Source organism: Canis aureus, chromosome 5 (assembly GCF_053574225.1).
Source record: "Canis aureus isolate CA01 chromosome 5, VMU_Caureus_v.1.0, whole genome shotgun sequence".
Classification (NCBI taxonomy): Eukaryota; Metazoa; Chordata; class Mammalia; order Carnivora; family Canidae; genus Canis; species Canis aureus.
In genome coordinates this window covers 44,029,373-44,048,301 of record NC_135615.1, presented here as the reverse complement: position 1 = coordinate 44,048,301, position 18,929 = coordinate 44,029,373, and the positions used below count along the sequence as shown (strand labels likewise).

At 38.4% G+C, this 18,929-nt stretch overlaps 1 protein-coding gene across 4 annotated transcripts in view; it reads left to right on the top strand.

The window, feature by feature from the left end:
- The window catches only part of IL6ST (interleukin 6 cytokine family signal transducer), a 59,461-nt gene that overhangs the window by 10,816 nt on the left and 29,716 nt on the right, over nucleotides 1-18,929 (top strand). For 3 of the 4 annotated variants that reach the window (XM_077897850.1, XM_077897849.1, XM_077897847.1), the window contains exons 2-3: nucleotides 2,250-2,337; nucleotides 14,451-14,530. In XM_077897850.1, the coding sequence (XP_077753976.1) occupies nucleotides 14,467-14,530 (64 nt within the window). In that variant the 5' untranslated portion in view covers nucleotides 2,250-2,337; nucleotides 14,451-14,466. The remainder of the gene's footprint in view (nucleotides 1-2,249; nucleotides 2,338-14,450; nucleotides 14,531-18,929) is intronic. The other variant, XM_077897848.1, reaches the window with a different exon arrangement.

Genomic DNA, 18,929 nt, shown 5'->3' with positions numbered 1-18,929 from the left:
CTTGCCTTTTCATTACTTCTGATGGTGGTTCTTAGTTAGCCCTTGACATTTCTTAGCTTATAGCTCTATCACTCCAATGCTTGCCTGTGTTGTCACATGGCATTGTGCCTGTGTGTTTCATAAGGATAGCCAATCATATTGTATTAAGGACCCACCCTACTCCTTTATCACATCTTAACTAATTACATCAGTCACAGCCCTATTTCCAAACAGGGTCACATGATGAGATACTGGGGGGTTAGGACATCAACATATCTTTCAAGAGGAAAACACAATTCAATCCATAACAGCCAATAAAATAAGTAAATTAAATATTATTTTAGAGCAGGGGTTGGCATACTATGGTCTGCAGACCAAATCTAGTGTGCATCCTATCGTAATAAATAATTTTATTAGAATTTACCCATGCCCATTTGTTTACTATCTATAACAAAGTTGAAAAATTGCAACAGAGACCTTAATACCTACAAAACCTAAAATATTTATTGTCTGGCCCTTTACAAGAAATGTTTGCCAAATCATTTTAGAAAGTGTTAAGTGCCATTGAGAAAAAAAATAGGAAAGGGGTGTCCTTCTGTCTAAAATGAGTCTCTTGTAGACAGCAGATAGATGGGTCCTGCTTTTTTATCCAGTCTGAAACCCTGCACCTTTTGATGGGGTCATTAAGCCCGTTCACGTTCAGAGTTACTGTGGAAGGAGCCTCGGTGTCCATCGAAAGATGAGTGGATAAAGAAGATGTGGTTTATGTATACAATGGAATATTACTCAGCTATTAGAAATGACAAATACCCACCATTTGCTTCAACGTGGATGGACCTGGAGGGTATTATGCTGAGTGAAGTAAGTCAGTCGGAGAAGGACAAACATTATATGTTCTCATTCATTTGGGGAATATAAATAATAGTGAAAGGGAATATAAGGGAAGGGAGAAGAAATGTGTGGGAAATATCAGAAAGGGAGACAGAAAGTAAAGACTGCTAACTCTGGGAAACGAACTAGGGGTGGTAGAAGGGGAGGAGGGCAGGGGGTGGGAGTGAATGGGTGACGGGCACTGGGGGTTATTCTGTATGTTGGTAAATTGAACACCAATAAAAATAAATTTAAAAAAAATAGGAAAGGGGGAAAAGCAATCCTGGGTGCTCAGGGAAGACCTGTTTGAGAAGGTGAATTTAAGAAAATGCTATAAGGAATTAATCTTTATGTATTGACTTAGAAAGGTGTCCAAATATAAGTGAAAAATGCATGTTACAGAACATTTTTGTGATCCCATTTTTGTATAATAAGAATGCATATACTTGGGCAGCCTGGGTGGCTCAGCGGTTTAGCGCCACCTTCAGCCCAGGGCCTGATCCTGGAGACCCGGGATCGAGTCCCACGTCAGGCTCCCTGCATGGAGCCTGCTTCTCCCTCTGTGTATTTCTCTGACTCACTCTCTCTGTATGTCTCTCATTAATAAATAAATAAAATCTTAAAAAAAAGAATGCATATATTTATACAATATAATGTTGTAATATACAAATTGAAAAAGTCTTTTATAATCCCACCAAGATAACTAATGTGAACAATTTGGTGGATACTTTTGGAAAAAAGACTTGTATATGATGTATTTTCAACTTCTGTTCATTTGAAATTTTAAAAATAATTTTTCCTTTGCATTTTAATATCTCATTGATATAAATTTAATTTCTTATGTATTATTAAATTACATCAAAGGCTTAATACGTGTGAAATAGTAATGGAGGATTCAACTTCTTGCCCAAGTTTGAAGTTATCTTTTATATTTCAAAGAGGAACCACCATCACTCACACTAGAATTTAACCTGGAACTGAATTTTAAACTGAATTTTTATGTCTGTGTGCACAAAATAGTATGGCAGTTGAAGAGTCAGTAGCCTTTAACTGCTAGTGAAAGGGTAAAAGGTGTGATTCTGTTAATAATTTGCTTTTACTCCCTTTGTCACATTCAACAAAATATCCCTTTCATGTCTCTGTGACATTATGTCAACATCAGGGAAGTTTGGACTGGACATGGAGGGCTGATAATGTTTCCAAGTATTTTTCAAAACAGGACTAGGATGCTTAAATATTGTTATACAGGTGTTTATAGGATTGTTTTCTACTGAAGATCCAAGGGTATGTAAAATGGGATACTTTCAGAAACGCTTATAGCAGGCAAAGATTTAAGAAGAATGCTTATAATAAATATTATCAAAGCCAGCTTTCTGAACAAGGCTCTCCTCTCTTTATAGTGAGACCTGATGAAAAGAGCATGACCTTTGGAGACAGAAGACTTAGTTTCAAGTCCCTGTTTCTTCACTTCTTAATTTTGTGATTTGGGTACGTAACTTAAACTGTCAGAATTTTTCTTTTGTAAAGTTCCAGTAATTAATCCTTGCAATGGAAACCCATTGAATGTACAACACCATCGAGCCCTTAAGGTAAACTGTAGACTTAGGGTAATTCAAGTGTGTCAGTGTAAGTTCATCCTTGGTAAAATGTACTATTCTGGTGAGTGATACTGACCATAGCAGAAGCTATGCATGTGTAGGGGCAGAGAGTTATGGGAATTCTCTGTACCTTCCTCTCAATTTCATTTAAACCTAAAGCTGTTCTAAAAATATAAACTTTTAAAATAATGAAATAATGATTCCTGCCCTACCCACCTCCTTTTCTAGGATATTAGGAGAATCAACTGAAGTAATTTACATAAAAGCACTTGTGTAATGTGTCATAGTATGTAAGTGTTAGTATGAATTAATAATTAGTAATAATGGAATAGAGCAGAGTTGGATAATTTTTAAGATAATAATTAGTATAATGTAGGGTATGACTGACTCTTTGCATATTTATTCAAAGTAACACTGTAATGTGTATATATGATACCATATTTAAATTGTCCCCATCCTTATCCCTGCCCAGCTTACTCATTCAACAAACATTACTTTGCCTTCTTTTTTGGCAATTGTACTTCATCTACCATTCTACAATTATAGGAGTAACGTTACTATAGTAACTAAGTTTATATTGACATTCTTCCTCCCATGAAATCTGTATCTAAATGTATTATTCATACTTTTTCTTCTGTCCTTCCGTCAAAAAGAAAAAGAGACTCAAAAATCAATCCATAAGTAACAAAAATAATTTATAAAGGGCATAACTATTAAATATTTATTAATTATAATTCCCACTTAAGAAAATCCATGAGAATGAAAATGAATAAGAGTGATCAACTATAGGGATAATCTTGAATGTGTTCTAATTTTTAAAAACCATTTATAGACTTTATTGCTTTAATAGTCAATTACTTGTGATGCATCTTTTTTTTCCTCCAATTAGCTTTATTTATTTTTTTTAATTTATTTTTTATTGGTGTTCAATTTACTAACATACAGAATAACCCCCAGTGCCTGTCACACATTCACTCCCACCCCCCGCCCTCCTCCCCTTCTGCCACCCCTAGTTCATTTCCCAGAGTTAGCAGTCTTTACGTTCTGTCTCCCTTTCTGATATTTCCCACACACTTCTTCTCCCTTCCCTTATATTCCCTTTCACTATTATTTATATTCCCCAAATGAATGAGAACATATAATGTTTGTCCTTCTCCGACTGACTTACTTCACTCAGCATAATACCCTCCAGTTCCATCCACGTTGAAGCAAATGGTATTTGTCATTTCTAATAGCTGAGTAATATTCCATTGTATACATAAACCACATCTTCTTTATCCATTCATCTTTCGTTGGACACCGAGGCTCCTTCCACAGTTTGGCTATCGTGGCCATTGCTGCTATAAACATCGGGGTGCAGGTGTCCCGGCGTTTCATTGCATTTGTATCTTTGGGGTAAATCCCCAACAGTGCAATTGCTGGGTCGTAGGGCAGGTATATTTTTAACTGTTTGAGGAACCTCCACACAGTTTTCCAGAGTGGCTGCACCAGTTCACATTCCCACCAACAGTGTAAGAGGGTTCCCTTTTCACCACATCCTCTCCAACATTTGTTGTTTCCTGCCTTGTTAATTTGCCCCATTCTCACTGGTGTGAGGTGGTATCTCATTGTGGTTTTGATTTGTATTTCCCTGATGGCAAGTGATGCAGAGCATTTTCTCATATGCATGTTGGCCATGTCTATGTCTTCCTCTGTGAGATTTCTCTTCATGTCTTTTGCCCATTTCATGATTGGATTGTTTGTTTCTTTGGTGTTGAGTTTAATAAGTTCTTTATAGATCTTGGAAACTAGCCCTTTATCTGATACGTCCTTTGCAAATATCTTCTCCCATTCTGTAGGTTGTCTTTTAGTTTTGTTGACTGTATCCTTTGCTGTGCAAAAGCTTCTTATCTTGATGAAGTCCCAATAGTTCATTTTTGCTTTTGTTTCTTTTGCCTTCGTGGATGTATCTTGCAAGAAGTTACTGTGGCCGAGTTCAAAAAGGGTGTTGCCTGTGTTCTTCTCTAGGATTTTGATGGAATCTTGTCTCACATTTAGATCTTTCATCCATTTTGAGTTTATCTTTGTGTATGGTGAAAGAGAGTGGTCTAGTTTCATTCTTCTGCATGTGGATGTCTAATTTTCCCAGCACCATTTATTGAAGAGACCATCTTTCTTCCAATGGATAGTCTTTCCTCCTTTATCAAATATTAGTTGAGCATAAAGTTCAGGGTCCACTTCTGGGTTCTCTATTCTGTTCCACTGATCTATGTGTCTGTTTTTGTGCCAGTACCACACTGTCTTGATGACCACAGCTTTGTAGTACAACCTGAAATCCGGCATTGTGATGCCCCCAGATATGGTTTTCTTTTTTAAAATTCCCCTGGCTATTCAGGGTCTTTTCTGATTCCACACAAATCTTAAAATAATTTGTTCTAACTCTCTGAAGAAAGTCCATGGTATTTTGATAGGGATTGCATTAAACGTGTATATTGCCCTGGGTAACATTGACATTTTCACAATATTAATTCTGCCAATCCATGAGCATGGAATATTTTTCCATCTCTTTGTGTCTTCCTCAATTTCTTTCAGAAATGTTCTATAGTTTTGAGGGTATAGATCCTTTACATCTTTGGTTAGGTTTTTTCCTAGGTATCTTATGCTTTTGGGTGCAATTGTAAATGGGATTGACTCCTTAATTTCTCTTTCTTCAGTCTCATTGTTAGTGTATAGAAATGCCACTGATTTCTGGGCATTGATTTTGTATCCTGCCACGCTACCAAATTGCTGTATGAGTTCTAGCAATCTTGGGGTGGAGACTTTTGGGTTTTCTATGTAGAGTATCATGTCATCGGTGAAGAGGGAGAGTTTGACTTCTTTGCCAATTTGAATGCCTTTAATGTCTCTTTGTTGTCTGATTGCTGAGACTAGGACTTCCAATACTATGTTGAATAGCAGTGGTGAGAGTGGACATCCCTGTCTTGTTCCTGATCTTAGGGGAAAGGCTCCCAGTGCTTCCCCATTGAGAATGATATTTGCTGTGGGCTTTTCATAGATGGCTTTTAAGATGTCGAGGAATGTTCCCTCTATCCGTACACTCTGAAGAGTTTTGATCAGAAATGGATGCTGTATTTTGTCAAATGCTTTCTCTGCATCTAATGAGAGGATCATATGGTTCTTGGTTTTTCTCTTGCTGATATGATGAATCACATTGATTGTTTTACGGGTGTTGAACCAGCCTTGTGTCCCAGGGATAAATCCTACTTGGTCATGGTGAATAATTTTCTTAATGTACTGTTGGATCCTATTGGCCAGTATCTTGTTGAGAATTTTTGCATCCATGTTCATCAGGGATATTGGTCTGTAATTCTCCTTTTTGGTGGGGTCTTTGTCTGGTTTTGGAATTAAGGTGATGCTGGCCTCATAGAACGAATTTGGAAGTACTCCGTCTCTTTCTATCTTTCCAAACAGCTTTAGGAGAATAGGTATGGTTTCTTCTTTAAACGTTTGATAAAATTCCCCTGGGAAGCCATCTGGCCCTGGACTTTTGTGTCTTGGGAGGTTTTTGATGACTGCTTCAATTTCCTCCCTGGTTATTGGCCTGTTAAGGTTTTCTATTTCTTCCTGTTCCAGTTTTGGTAGTTTGTGGCTTTCCAGGAATGCGTCCATTTCTTCTAGATTGCCTAATTTATTGGCGTATAGCTGTTCATAATATGTTTTTAAAATCGTTTGTATTTCCTTGGTGTTGCTAGTGATCTCTCCTTTCTCATTCATGATTTTATTAATTTGAGTCTTCTCTCTCTTCTTTTTAATAAGGCTGGCTAATGGTTTATCTATCTTATTAATTCTTTCAAAGAACCAACTCCTGGTTCTGTTGATCTGTTCCACAGTTCTTCTGGTCTCGATTTCGTTGAGTTCTGCTCGAATCTTTATTAACTCCCTTCTTCTCTTGGGTGTAGGATCTATTTGCTGTTTTTTCTCTAGCTCCTTTATGTGTAAGGTTAGCTTTTGTATTTGAGTTCTTTCCAGTTTTTGAATGGATGCTTGTATTGCGATGTATTTCCCCCTTAGGACTGCTTTTGCTGCATCCCAAAGATTTTGAACGGTTGTATCTTCATTCTCATTAGTTTCCATGAATCTTTTTAATTCTTCCTTAATTTCCTGGTTGACCCTTTCATCTTTTAGCAGGATGGTCCTTAACCTCCACGTGTTTGAGGTCCTTCCAAACTTCTTGTTGTGATTTAGTTCTAATTTCAAGGCATTATGGTCTGAGAATATGCAGGGGACGATCCCAATCTTTTGGTATCAGTTCAGACCCGATTTGTGACCCAATATGTGGTCTATTCTGGAGAAAGTTCCATGTGCACTTGAGAAGAATGTGTATTCAGTTGAGTTTGGATGTAAAGTTCTGTAGATATCTGTGAAATCCATCTGGTCCAGTGTATCATTTAAAGCTCTCGTTTCTTTGGAGATGTTGTGCTTAGAAGACCTATCGAGTATAGAAAGAGCTAGATTGAAGTCACCAAGTATAAGTGTATCATTATCTAAGTATTTCTTCACTTTGGTTAATAATTGATTTATATATTTGGCAGCTCCCACATTCGGGGCATATATATTGAGGATTGTTAAGTCCTCTTGTTGAATAGATCCTTTAAGTATGATATAGTGTCCCTCTTCATCTCTCACTACAGTCTTCGGGGTAAATTTTAGTTTATCTGATATAAGGATGGCTACCCCTGCTTTCTTTTGAGGACCATTCGAATGGTAAATGGTTCTCCAACCTTTTATTTTCAGGCTGTAGGTGTCCTTCTGTCTAAAATGAGTCTCTTGTAGACAGCAAATAGATGGGTCCTGCTTTTTTATCCAGTCTGAAACCCTGCGCCTTTTGATGGGGTCATTAAGCCCATTCACATTCAGAGTTACTATTGAGAGATATGAGTTTAGTGTCATCATGATATCTATTCAGTCCTTGTTTTTGTGGACTGTTCCACTGAACTTCTTAAAGGGGAATTTTAAGAGTCCCCCTTAAAATTTCTTGCAGAGCTGGTTTGGAGGTCACATATTCTTTTAGTTGCTGCCTGTCTTGGAAGCTCTTTATCTCTCCTTCCATTTTGAATGAGAGCCTTGCTGGATAAAGTCTTCTTGGTTGCATGTTTTTCTCATTTAGGACCCTGAATATATCCTGCCAGCCCTTTCTGGCCTGCCAGGTCTCTGTGGAGAGGTCTGCTGTTACCCTAATACTCCTCCCCATAAAAGTCAGGGATTTCTTGTCTCTTGCTGCTTTAAGGATCTTCTCTTTATCTTTGGAATTTGGAAGCTTCACTATTAAATGTCGAGGTGTTGAACGGTTTTTATTGATTTTAGGGGGGGATCTCTCTATTTCCTGGATCTGAATGCCTGTTTCCCTTCCCAGATTAGGAAAGTTTTCAGCTAGAATTTGTTCAAATACATATTCTGGCCCTCTGTCCCTTTTGGCGCCCTCGGGAACACCAATTAAACGTAAGTTTTTCTTCCTCAGGCTCGTTTATTTCCCTTAATCTATCTTCATGGTCTTTTAATTGTTTGTCTCTTTTTTCCTCAGTTTCCCTCTGCTATCAACTTGTCTTCTATGTCACTCACTCGTTCTTCCACCTCGTTAACCCTCGTCGTTAGGACTTCTAGTTTGGATTGCATCTCATTCCATTGATTTTTAATTTCTGCCTGATTAGCTCTAAACTCTGCAGTCATGAAGTCTCTTGAGTCCTTTATGCTTTTTTCTAGAGCCACCAGTAGCTGTATAATAGTGCTTCTGAATTGGCTTTCTGACATTGAATTGTAATCCAGATTTTGTAATTCTGTGGGAGAGAGGACTGTTTCTGATTCTTTCTTTTGAGGTGAGGTTTTCCTTCTAGTCATTTTGCTCAGTGCAGAGTGGCCAAAAGCAAGTTGTTTTGGGAAAAGGAGAAAAAGAGAGGAGAGAAAGAAGGAAAGAAAAGAGAAAGAAAAAAAAAAGGAAGAAAAAAAATGAAAAAAAAAGAAGAAAAAGAAAGAAAGAAAAAAGGGGGGTGGGGGAAGGAAACAAATCAAAAAGCAAAACAAAACAAAACAACACAACAACAACAAAAAAAGAACCACGGGGGAGTATCTTCTGATTCTGTGTACTTTAAGTCCCTTGGCTTCTCCTGGAAGTTGTCCGTCTAGCTGGTCTTCTGGGGGAGGGGCCTGTTGTGCTGATTTTCAGGTGTTAGCAGTTGGGGGAGCTGCTGTGCCCCTGCCTGGTGCAGGGCTCAGTGGGGGTTGTTTACCCCGTGAGGCCCCAGGAGCAACAGCCCTAGTGGCGGGGCCAGCTCTGGAGCCCTGGAGTCAGCCCCTGCAGTAACTCCGGAGCTCTCCGTCTGCAGGGCCTGGAGGCTCCGGGGCGGGCCGCTGATCTGCTCAGCTCGGGGCAGGAGCGTCCTCGCTGTCCTGGGCCCTCTGGGCCTCTGCCTGTCCCGGGGGGAGGCCGGATCCTGGGCTGTGTCCCGGCGCCCTGTGCTCCGGGGCCTGCGCTGTTGGATTCGCGCTCCCGGGCCGCAGCCCCCTCCGCGGAGCCGCCGCCCGAGCCCCTCTGAGCTGCTCCGGGTCCCGCCAGGTCCTGCCGTGCGCGCTGCAGCCCTTAGGGAGCTCGGCGCACTCTCCTGGGCGCGCAGTTGCTCTGTTAGTGTCCCCGGGAGCCCGAGGGCATCCTCGCCCTTCTGGGTCCTACTCCAACTCCCTGCGAGCCCCTTTCCGCCCGGGAAGGTCGGTGCAGCTCCTGCTTCTCCGGGACGGGGCTCTCCTGTCCTGGGGACACTCGCCCCGGCCTCAGCCCGGCTCCTCGCGGGGCCCCTCCCCCTTGGAGGCCTTTGTTTCTTTATTTCTTTTTCCCCGTCTTCCTACCTTGATAGAAGCGCAAACTCTTCTCACTGTAGCATTCCAGGTGTTCTCTCTTTAATTCTCAGGCCGAATTCATAGATTTTCAGGATAATTTGAAGGTTTTCTAGGTAATTTGGTGGAGACAGGTGATTTGGAGACCCTACTCTTCCGCCATCTTTCCCCTCCTCCTCCACTTGTGATGCATCTTATAGCACCTTTCAACACATTACCTTGTTGAACCACCGTAGTTGGGGAATTGTCACTCTAGAAGAACCACTCAGTGCTTGGAATAAACCTTCTGTATATGTGGTTAATAATTATATTTTGGTTTTATAGAATCTTGTAAGATATATGCAGAATTCAAGGAAAATCATTGTATGCAATATGTGGTTATATGCATGGAAATATATACGTGAAAAATTCTGCCAGAGATGAAGGAGGATAAGGCTAATAATAGAAATTTAAGTTGAATATGTATTGCCAACAAAATGAAAGGAGAGGAACAGTAAGCAGTATACTGTCAATTTGGTCCATTTTAAAACAAGCCCCAAAATGAAGTTGACTGTATTGTATTTAATATTTTAGGTAGTGCTACTGTGTTTCCATATCTTAGGTTGGGACTATGAAATTAAGTTCCTTAATAGATGTTTCTTCACATCTCAATGACAATCTTTTAAAAATCAGGAAACATTACTTTTTTAAAAAGATTTTATTTATTTGAGTGACAGAAAATGAGCAGGGAGAGGGACAGAAGTGGAGAGAGAGACAGAGAGAGAGAAGCAGACTCCTGCTGAGCAGGGAGTCCCATGTGGGCTCAGTCCCAGGACCTGGAGATCATGACCTGAACCAAAGGCAGATGCTTAACTGACTGAGCCACGCAGGCACCCCTGCTTGCTTGCTTTTTTTTTTTTTTTTTTTTAGGATTTTATTTATTTGAGAGAGAGAGCACAAGCAAGGTGGGCAGAGGAAGAGGGAGAAGCAGACCCTGCTAAGTGCAGAGCCCAACACAGGGACACCATCCCAGGACCCTGGGATCATGCCCTGAGCTGAAGGCAGTTGCTTTACCAGCTGAGGCACTCAGGTGCCCCAGGAAACATTACTAACTATTAAAATGTGAAACCTACCTTTGCCTGTTTTTCTTTTACATACTTTGTTTCACAGCCCTGCTTAGATAAATTTAATTGCTTTGTGGTAACTATAAATACTTTTATGGGATCTCTTTGTATCCGAGTTTTGTTACAAGATTATAGTGCAGCAAGAGAAAGATTGCCAGTCTCTAGGAACCACAGAGAATCTTCCCTACACTGTGAACAAACTCATTGGTGTAGGTGGTCTGGATGGCATGACCACATAGTACTCTCCCAGTATGCTCAGATGTTTTCTTCTTTTTGTCTTGATGAGCAGTTGAATTATGTGGATTTTTCTAATATGGGACTATTTAAAGTTAGGAACTAAGAAATAAAACAGGTGGAGAAAAATAGTCCTGCAACTTAATTCTTTAATCCTTTATCCTGGAATAGTCTGAACAGTTTGTGATGAGCAAATAATTTATAGAGTGATTGTTGCATGGTTAGCGGGTCAAGTTAGTATTGATATTTAATAAAAGAATACCATATTCCAGATGTAGTACTGTGAAGCCCTCATCAAGAAGTTCATAGTTTTGTAAAGTACTAAAGAAGTTACATCTCAAGTATTTTTTAATTTAAATTTAGGTTTGACTAAGTACTGAAGTCACATGGTACAACATTGGAAAGATGCAAAGAGTATATGTAGAGGATTTTCCTTCTACCCTGGCATCTCACCCAGTGGCAGCCAGTCTTTATTTTTATCCTGCTAGAGGTATTTTATGCTTATATAAGGAAATGAGTGTGTGTTTTAGCTCCTTTTGGGCTTCTCCCCACAAATAACAAATATACTGTTCTCTGCCTTAATAATATTTTATTTTAGATATCATTACACACCTCTAGGTAGAGATCTAGAGCTTCCTCGGTTTTTTTGTAGCTACACGTATGCTATACTTGGATATACCATAATTTAACTGGTCCCCTATTCACGTGTCAACCTTTTATTATTAAAAACAATGCTACGGGGGCGCCTGGGTGGCTCAGTCAGTTAAGTGTCTGTCTTCCGTTGAGGTCATGATCCCAGGGTCACAGGATCAAGCTCTCTGCTCAGTGGGGAGCCTGCTTCTTCCTCTGCCTTTCCCTTTGTCCCTCCCTGTGCTTTCTCTTTCTGTCTCTCTCTCTCTCAAATGAATAAATAAAATCTTTAAAAAAAAAACAAAAACAGTGCTGTAGTGAATAACCTTGTATGTATTGTTTTGCTCATATCTATAGGATAAAATACTAGAAGTAGAATCATTGGATTCAAATGTGTATATATATTTTAATTTTGATTGATAATGTAAAACTGGACATAAACCTTGTCTGGGTAGTTCTTTGTTTATAATTGAGTTTTAATTTACAAACAATGAAATTCACTTTTAAATTCCCACAGTTTGGGGAACCCTGGGTGGCGCAGCGGTTTGGCGCCTGCCTTTGGCCCGGGGCGCGATCCTGGAGACCCGGGATCGAATCCCACGTCGGGCTCCCGGTGCATGGAGCCTGCTTCTCCCTCTGCCTGTGTCTCTGCCTCTCTCTCTCTCTCTGTGACTATCATAAATAAATAAAAAAATTTAAAAAAATAAAAAAATAAAAAAAATAATAATAAATTCCCACAGTTTGTTGGGAAGGTTATGCCATTTTACACCATACTGTGCAGTGTATAAGAATGCCTTTATGTCATAGTCTCATAATACTGTGTTGATAATTTTTTAGTTTTTATATTTTTGCCAAAACTAGAAATGATACTGGGGTAGTTTTTGTTTAGTGTTTTTACTAAGTACAACTTAATATACAATAAAGTCCACAGATCACAAGTTTACAGTTCAGTAAGTTTGGGTTTTTTTAAGGTTTTATTTATTTATTCATGAGAGACACAGTGAGAGGGTAAAAGACATAGAGGGAGAAGCAAGCTCCCTGTGGGGAACTCGATGCAGAACTCAATCCCAGGACCCTGGGATCACACCCTGAGCCGAAGGCAGATGCTCGACCACTGAGCCACTCAGGCATCCCAATCGCAGTAAGTTTTAATCACCATCTAGTTCAAAGTATAGAACATGTCCAGCGTCCCAGAAGGCTCCCTTCTGCCCTCTTCCCCAACCCCCCAAAAAGATAACCACTGTTCTGATCTCTATCACCACAGATGACATTTGCCTGATTTTGAACTTTATATAGAGGGAATCATGTATAATTTTTTTGTGTCTCATTTCTTTCTTCTCTGTTATATATGAAATTCAGTCATGTTGTAAGTACCTGTAGTTCATTTTCATTGCTGTAATTGAGTTACTTGAATTTTTCTGTTTTACTATATTTGTGGTTTTGGTTGCTTCTACTTTTCAGTACTTAGAAATAAAACTTGTATGTACATTCTTGTACATGTCTTTTGGAGGAGTGAAGCACTCATTTCTTTTGACTCCATACGTCGGGTAGATTTGGTTGATTTAATATCTAATCTAATTAGCATTTAATTTATAAAGAATAAAATCTATCATTTTTAGTGTGCAGTTTTTAGGGAACAATTCCTCATAGGGCTCTTGAAGATTTTCTTAGAGGCTTAGAAAATAGAGATAATGTCTCTCTCTAGAGTAAAAGACAGACATGCTTACGCCCATTTTAAAAGGCCTGGTTTCCTAAGCTCAGTCTTCATCCCTGTAACATGACCCACTGGGTGTACAGGTGTTACCAGTCTCTCTTCACAGCGCTTTGTCAGAAACGGGCCCAGGCAGCCAGCACAAGAAAATGCTAATACTCTGAAAATGCTGCTCCTGGTATGAGTGATAAAGTCTTCTGTCTCTGACACAAGAGTCTTGTGTCTTCGGCCAATATCCATGGAACTAGCAGGCTAAATTGTTAGCTTGCAAATAGGGTAAAATCTCAGTGCTTTCACAATTCTTGATACAATTCAGTGAATTTTGACAAATATTTAGAGTTTTATCACTGCCACAATGAGGTCATAGAACATTCTTACCACCCTTAGAAAGTTCTTTTGTACCTTTTTACATTTATTTCCCTTTTCCACTTCAGCCCCAGCCAGCCCCTGATCTGCTTTCTGTCACCCTGGTTGTGTCATTTATTGAATATCCCATAAATGGAATTATATAGTACATAGCCTTTTATGCATGGCTTCCTTCATTCAGCTTAATGCTTTGGAGATTCATTCATGCCCTTGCATGTATCACTAGGTCATTCCCTTTTATTGCTGAGTGGTATTCTACTATATGGATGTTATTGTTTAGATATTGAGTATTTGTTTATTCTTTCTCCAGTTAAAAGACATTTTAGTTGATTATAGTTTGGAACTATGATGAATAAAGCTGCTGTGAACATTTGAGTATAAGTCTTCATGTGGACATGTTTTTTTAGTTCTCTTGAATACATTCTTGCAGCTTATTATTATGTTCATTTAACTTGGTAAAGAACTGTCAAATTGTTTTCCAAAGTATTTGTATCCTCTTGCATTCCTTTCTGGGGTAGTTTTAATTTGCATCTTTCATTATGAGTAGGGTTGAAAGTATCAATCCATATGTTTAAATTATTTGTATTTCCTTTTCTATAAATTGCCTATTCAGCTCATCTTGCTGGTTTTTCTCTTAGGTGTTGGAGATTTTTAGTGATTTGTAGGCATTCTTCATATGATGGGATGTTTTTGGTCATGGTATGAATTACAAACTTTTTTTTTTTTTTTTTTACATTTTGGCAAGTAGCTTTTGAGGTTGCTTTTGGTAGGTTTTGCCTACTAAAAGAAATTTGTCTTTCTGAAGTACTTGCTAATAGCATAAGTCCTCACATGATAAAGAAACAGGATTGCTCTTTTAATTAACCTTAGAGTATAAGTTGTGTTTCATCACTATTTTATGTAACCATAATTCCAGTGAGAATAAAGAAAAATATTCTGAAGAGTTAAATGTGTTTTCTGCATTCTCTAAAATTTTACCACCTTTTAGAAGATAGCTTATACAATGGAAACAAGAGCTTTAGAAATCGAGTCTTTACTTACTTTGTGTAATAAGAGAAAAATTAATAAAAATAATATTATATGTGTCTTTTACAGAAATATCTACTGCAAGATGTTGACATTGAAGATTTGGATAGTGCAAGCATTGTTTATTTTCTTCACCACTGAATCTGTAGGTAAGGCTCATGAAATACCCTACCTCCCAACCTCACAAATTAGGTTTATATATTTTTATATAATTATGTAATTATAATTTGACATGAAAAGTCACCCAGTAATCCTAAATTCTGTCTAGGTATACTAAAAATAACTTTAAGGTGGGAGGGGGAAAAATATGTTGTTGGTTTTTTGGTTGTTTAATATATAGGAGAAAATCTGTTAACCTTTAGCGCTTTGTTTTTTAATGGCCAAAGGTGTCACTGCTGTTCAGTGCTCAGTGACACCTTTAGCAGAATAAAAAGGTCTGAAGCAGTACTGCTCAGACTGGTCCACAGCCTGATGATGCCTTTATTACTACTTCACAATGAGATAAGTACAGAAATTAAGAAAAAATGTTTAGACACTCTTAACAGTTTGACATAGCGGTGACATCCAAACATGTGATCATTGGACTTATCTCATCAAACATGGTATAGAGTGAAAGTATAAGTCTGTGAAACATTGAGGATAAAAAACCAAACTGATCTTTCATCACAGATAGCTTGAAAAGCACTGCCATAAATCAACCCTTTCTAAATCCGGGAACGCAGCTTCTTTTTGAACACTTCAAGTGACATAAAACTTATTTTGAAAAGTTTTGTTATTTAGAAATTTTTTCCTCATTCTTGAGCCCAAATTTTCCTTCTTGTAATTTTTTCCCATTATCCTTAATTCTAGAGTAGTCCCACTTTCTCTTCCCACTGTTCAGCTCTTGAAAAATATTGAAGGACTGCTTTCATGTGTCTCTGAGGCATCTCCTGCCCAAACTAAACTTACCCAGTGTCCTAATTATTCTTTATAGGACTTGACTTCTAACCCTATATATGCTGATTACCCTTCCTGATTCTTCTCTTGGTTGCCCATAGCCCATTTGAAATAGACCATCACACCTCTCACACTTACCAGCTGTAGGACTAGGCCAGTTGCTTGATTTGTGTCAGTTTCCTGATCTATAAGATGGAGATAATAATGGTTCCTGACTCCTATGGATATTGTGAAAATTATATGAGTTACTATACTGAAGACATCTGGACAGTGCCTGGCCCACAGTAAACATTATAAAAAGGATAGTAATTATCTGATTATTATTGAGGTTTGAATAAAATGCACTTAAGAAAAAAATGAATTTAATATACCAGAACTGGACATGGTCTGAATATAGTGATTTTATTATTTACTTTGATCTGAACATCATTTTTATTTAATCAGCATAGTTTTTGCTAGCTAAGATAGACCATAGTTTCATGGTAAGCTACTGGTCAGTGAAAATTCTTAGGTTTTCACATGGATTACTTTTAAGCCATTTCTCCCTTACTGTATGTTTATTTAATCTCAGCTTGAGTAAGAGATATTATCCTCTCTAGCAAGTTTCATTATATTAGTTTTGGCCTGTTGGTCTAATCTTTTAAAATAATTTTAATTCTAGTATTACCATCCAAAGTGTTGGCAATTCTTCATAGTCTTGTCCTTTGCTAATTTGATGTGTGTGTGTGTATATGTGTCTGTTTTCTGCCAAATTATTAAAAACATGTTCAGAATAGCAGGACTACATTATTGCTGCCTCACAAATTACTCAAAAACTTCATGGCTTAAAATGATAGTAATTATTTCTCAGGGTTTGTGTGTGTCAGAAATAAAGTTGGGCACAACTGGACTGTTTCATCTTTGCTTTGTGATGTCCGAGGCCTCAGCTGGAATATTCAGAGATTGGTGACTAGAATTATCTGAAGGCACATTCATTTACATGTCTAGTATTAATGCTGGCTGTAGGCTGAGGGCTTTGCTAGGCTTGTTGGCCAGAACACTACATGTGGTCTCCCCTTGTGGCCTTGGCTTCCCTGTAACGTGGGTAGGTTCCAAGGACAGATGTCCCAAGAGAAAAAGAACGGTAGTCGAAAGTTGTGTTCTTTTCATAGTCTGGCTAGTCACATAGCACATTTCATTGGCTGAGGCAGACATAAGCACCCACACAGATCTGAGGGCGGAAGGGGAATATTGACCCTATTTCTTTGTATTGGGGGTATCGGTCACATTGTAAGAAGAGCATGTGGTATGGAGTAAATACATAGGTATGACCATGTCTGGAAAATATAGTCTACTGCAAGGACTTCAGCATATTCTACTTAAGACCTCTCTGACTTTTTTTGGTAGTATTTTTTATATATGAGTTATCAACCAATTAAGAATCTCTTAGTTTGAACCTATGAAATTTCTTTTTTTTAAGGATTTATTCATTCATTCATTCATTCATTCATTCATTCATGAGAGACACAGAGAGAGGCAGAGACATAGGTGGAGGGAGAAGCAGGCTCCCCATAGGAAGCCAGATGCAGGACTCAATCTTGGGGCTTCAGGATCACGCCCTGAGCCATTGGCAGGCACTCAACCCCTTAGCCACCCAGGCATCCGAAACCCATGAAATTTCTATTTTTGTAGACCAAGGACAGCCAGATATCAGCAGTTTTGTAATGTTCAGCTGTTATCTGTTATGGTATATACTAACCTATATTTCTTCATCTTGTCTGAATAATTACCCCAACTAACTTTATCAAATGCTTTTTTAAAATTAAAATGCTCTCAGGACGCCTGGGTGGGCTTAGCGGTTAAGCGTCTGCCTTTGGCTCAGGGTGAAATCCTGGAGTTCTAGGATTGAGTCCCACATCAGGCTCCCTGCGTGGAGCCTGCTTCTTCCTCTGCCTATGTCTTTGCCTCTCTCTCTCTCTCTGTGTGTGTGTGTGTGTGTGTCTCATGAATAAATAAAATCAATCAATCAATCAATAAAATTAAAATGCTCTTTTTATAATTTAATCTCAAATAGCCTGATAGCCCTGTAAAAATTAGATAAATTTGGCATAGGATGATTAATGAGCCTGTGTTTCACTTTGGAACATTTGCTCATTTCTAGTATTTCTCTTATTCTGTGTGATTAAAAATGACTAAGTCTGTAGTTACATCTTATGTTCTTTAGTATTTTAAACTATATTTCATATTTACTGTTCCTTATTACTTTCTCTAAATCATAAGAGTGATTTTACCAAGGAATAAAGTGAGGTCTAGGGAGTTGTAAGGACCGGCTCAGTATTACAGGGTAACTTATTAGTTTACCATAAGATGAAGTTGCATACATTTGGCTGTGTAGAGTAATATGTACACTGGGATTTAGTGTAGACATATGTAAATAATAGTAAGGTCATATAAACAGCCCATAAGTTTTGAAATAGAGAAATACACATTCCTACTCTGGGCATTATAGGTTTTATGAGAGGTTCTGGGATTCCATTTGAGAGTATAGTTTTGACCTAAAAAACTGTTTTTAATTCTTCCTGCTGATTTTGAGAGAACCTTCCAGACCCAATCAGTGTGACTTGATTGTCTCTGGAGAGTAATAATAATGATGATAGGCTACCATTTATTATTGGTAGACTGCTGAATACCAGGCATTGTTATAGATGCTTTACATAAGTAATTTTTAATCTCAAAACTCTTTAAGATAGCTTTTATTAACTTCATTTTCCAAGTGAAAAAACCGAACCTCAGTTAGAATGGGTAATCACCGAAGAACCCATTGGCAAATAGGGTTCGCTAGGGAAAGCTGCCTTACACTTCTGGGCAGTGAGGCTAGAATCATGCCAAGTACTTAGGATTTTATCTTGATGGTAGTAGGTAGCCATTAAATAATTTAAAATAGGGAAATGGCATGATCATTTTGAACAGTAATTCTGATAGCAGTATATAGGGTAAACTGGAAGGAGGTCAGACTGCAATATAATGGCTTGAACTTCAGTAAGCAAAATATGGTTGGGGGTAAAGAAGTTGATAGACATATTAAGAATATAGAACCAACAAGATTTCAAGTGATATTGTTAAGTTGGAAGTTGGAAGAGATGTAGAAGGTGACTGCAAGATATCTGGCCTAGATGACTGGATATAAATAGTGCTGTTAGCAGAGGTAGCGAAATAAGAATAAGTTTGAAAGGGACTGTGATGCTTGTAGTTTTAAATGTATTTATCCTTTTTTTTTTTTTTTAATATTTGAGAGTGGATGGGTGAGTGGGGGGAGGGGCAAAGGGGGAATCTCAAACAGACTTCCCACTGAGCACAGAGCCTGATGTGGAGCTCAATCCGACCACCCAGGAGATGAAAGCCTGAGTCAAAACCAGCCTGATGTTCAACCAGCTGGGCCACCTAGGCACCCTTTAGATGTGTTCATCTTAAAGTACTTAGGGTTTATCTCAGATAGATGTGTCTCACAGGTTATTGAAAGCAGTAGGAAGTTAGAGCTGGAGATAGGAATATAGTTATCATCAGCATGGAGTTAGGTGATAGTTAAAGCATATAGTTGTGGTATACTTATTTTTTATACAGGCTGATTTTTTG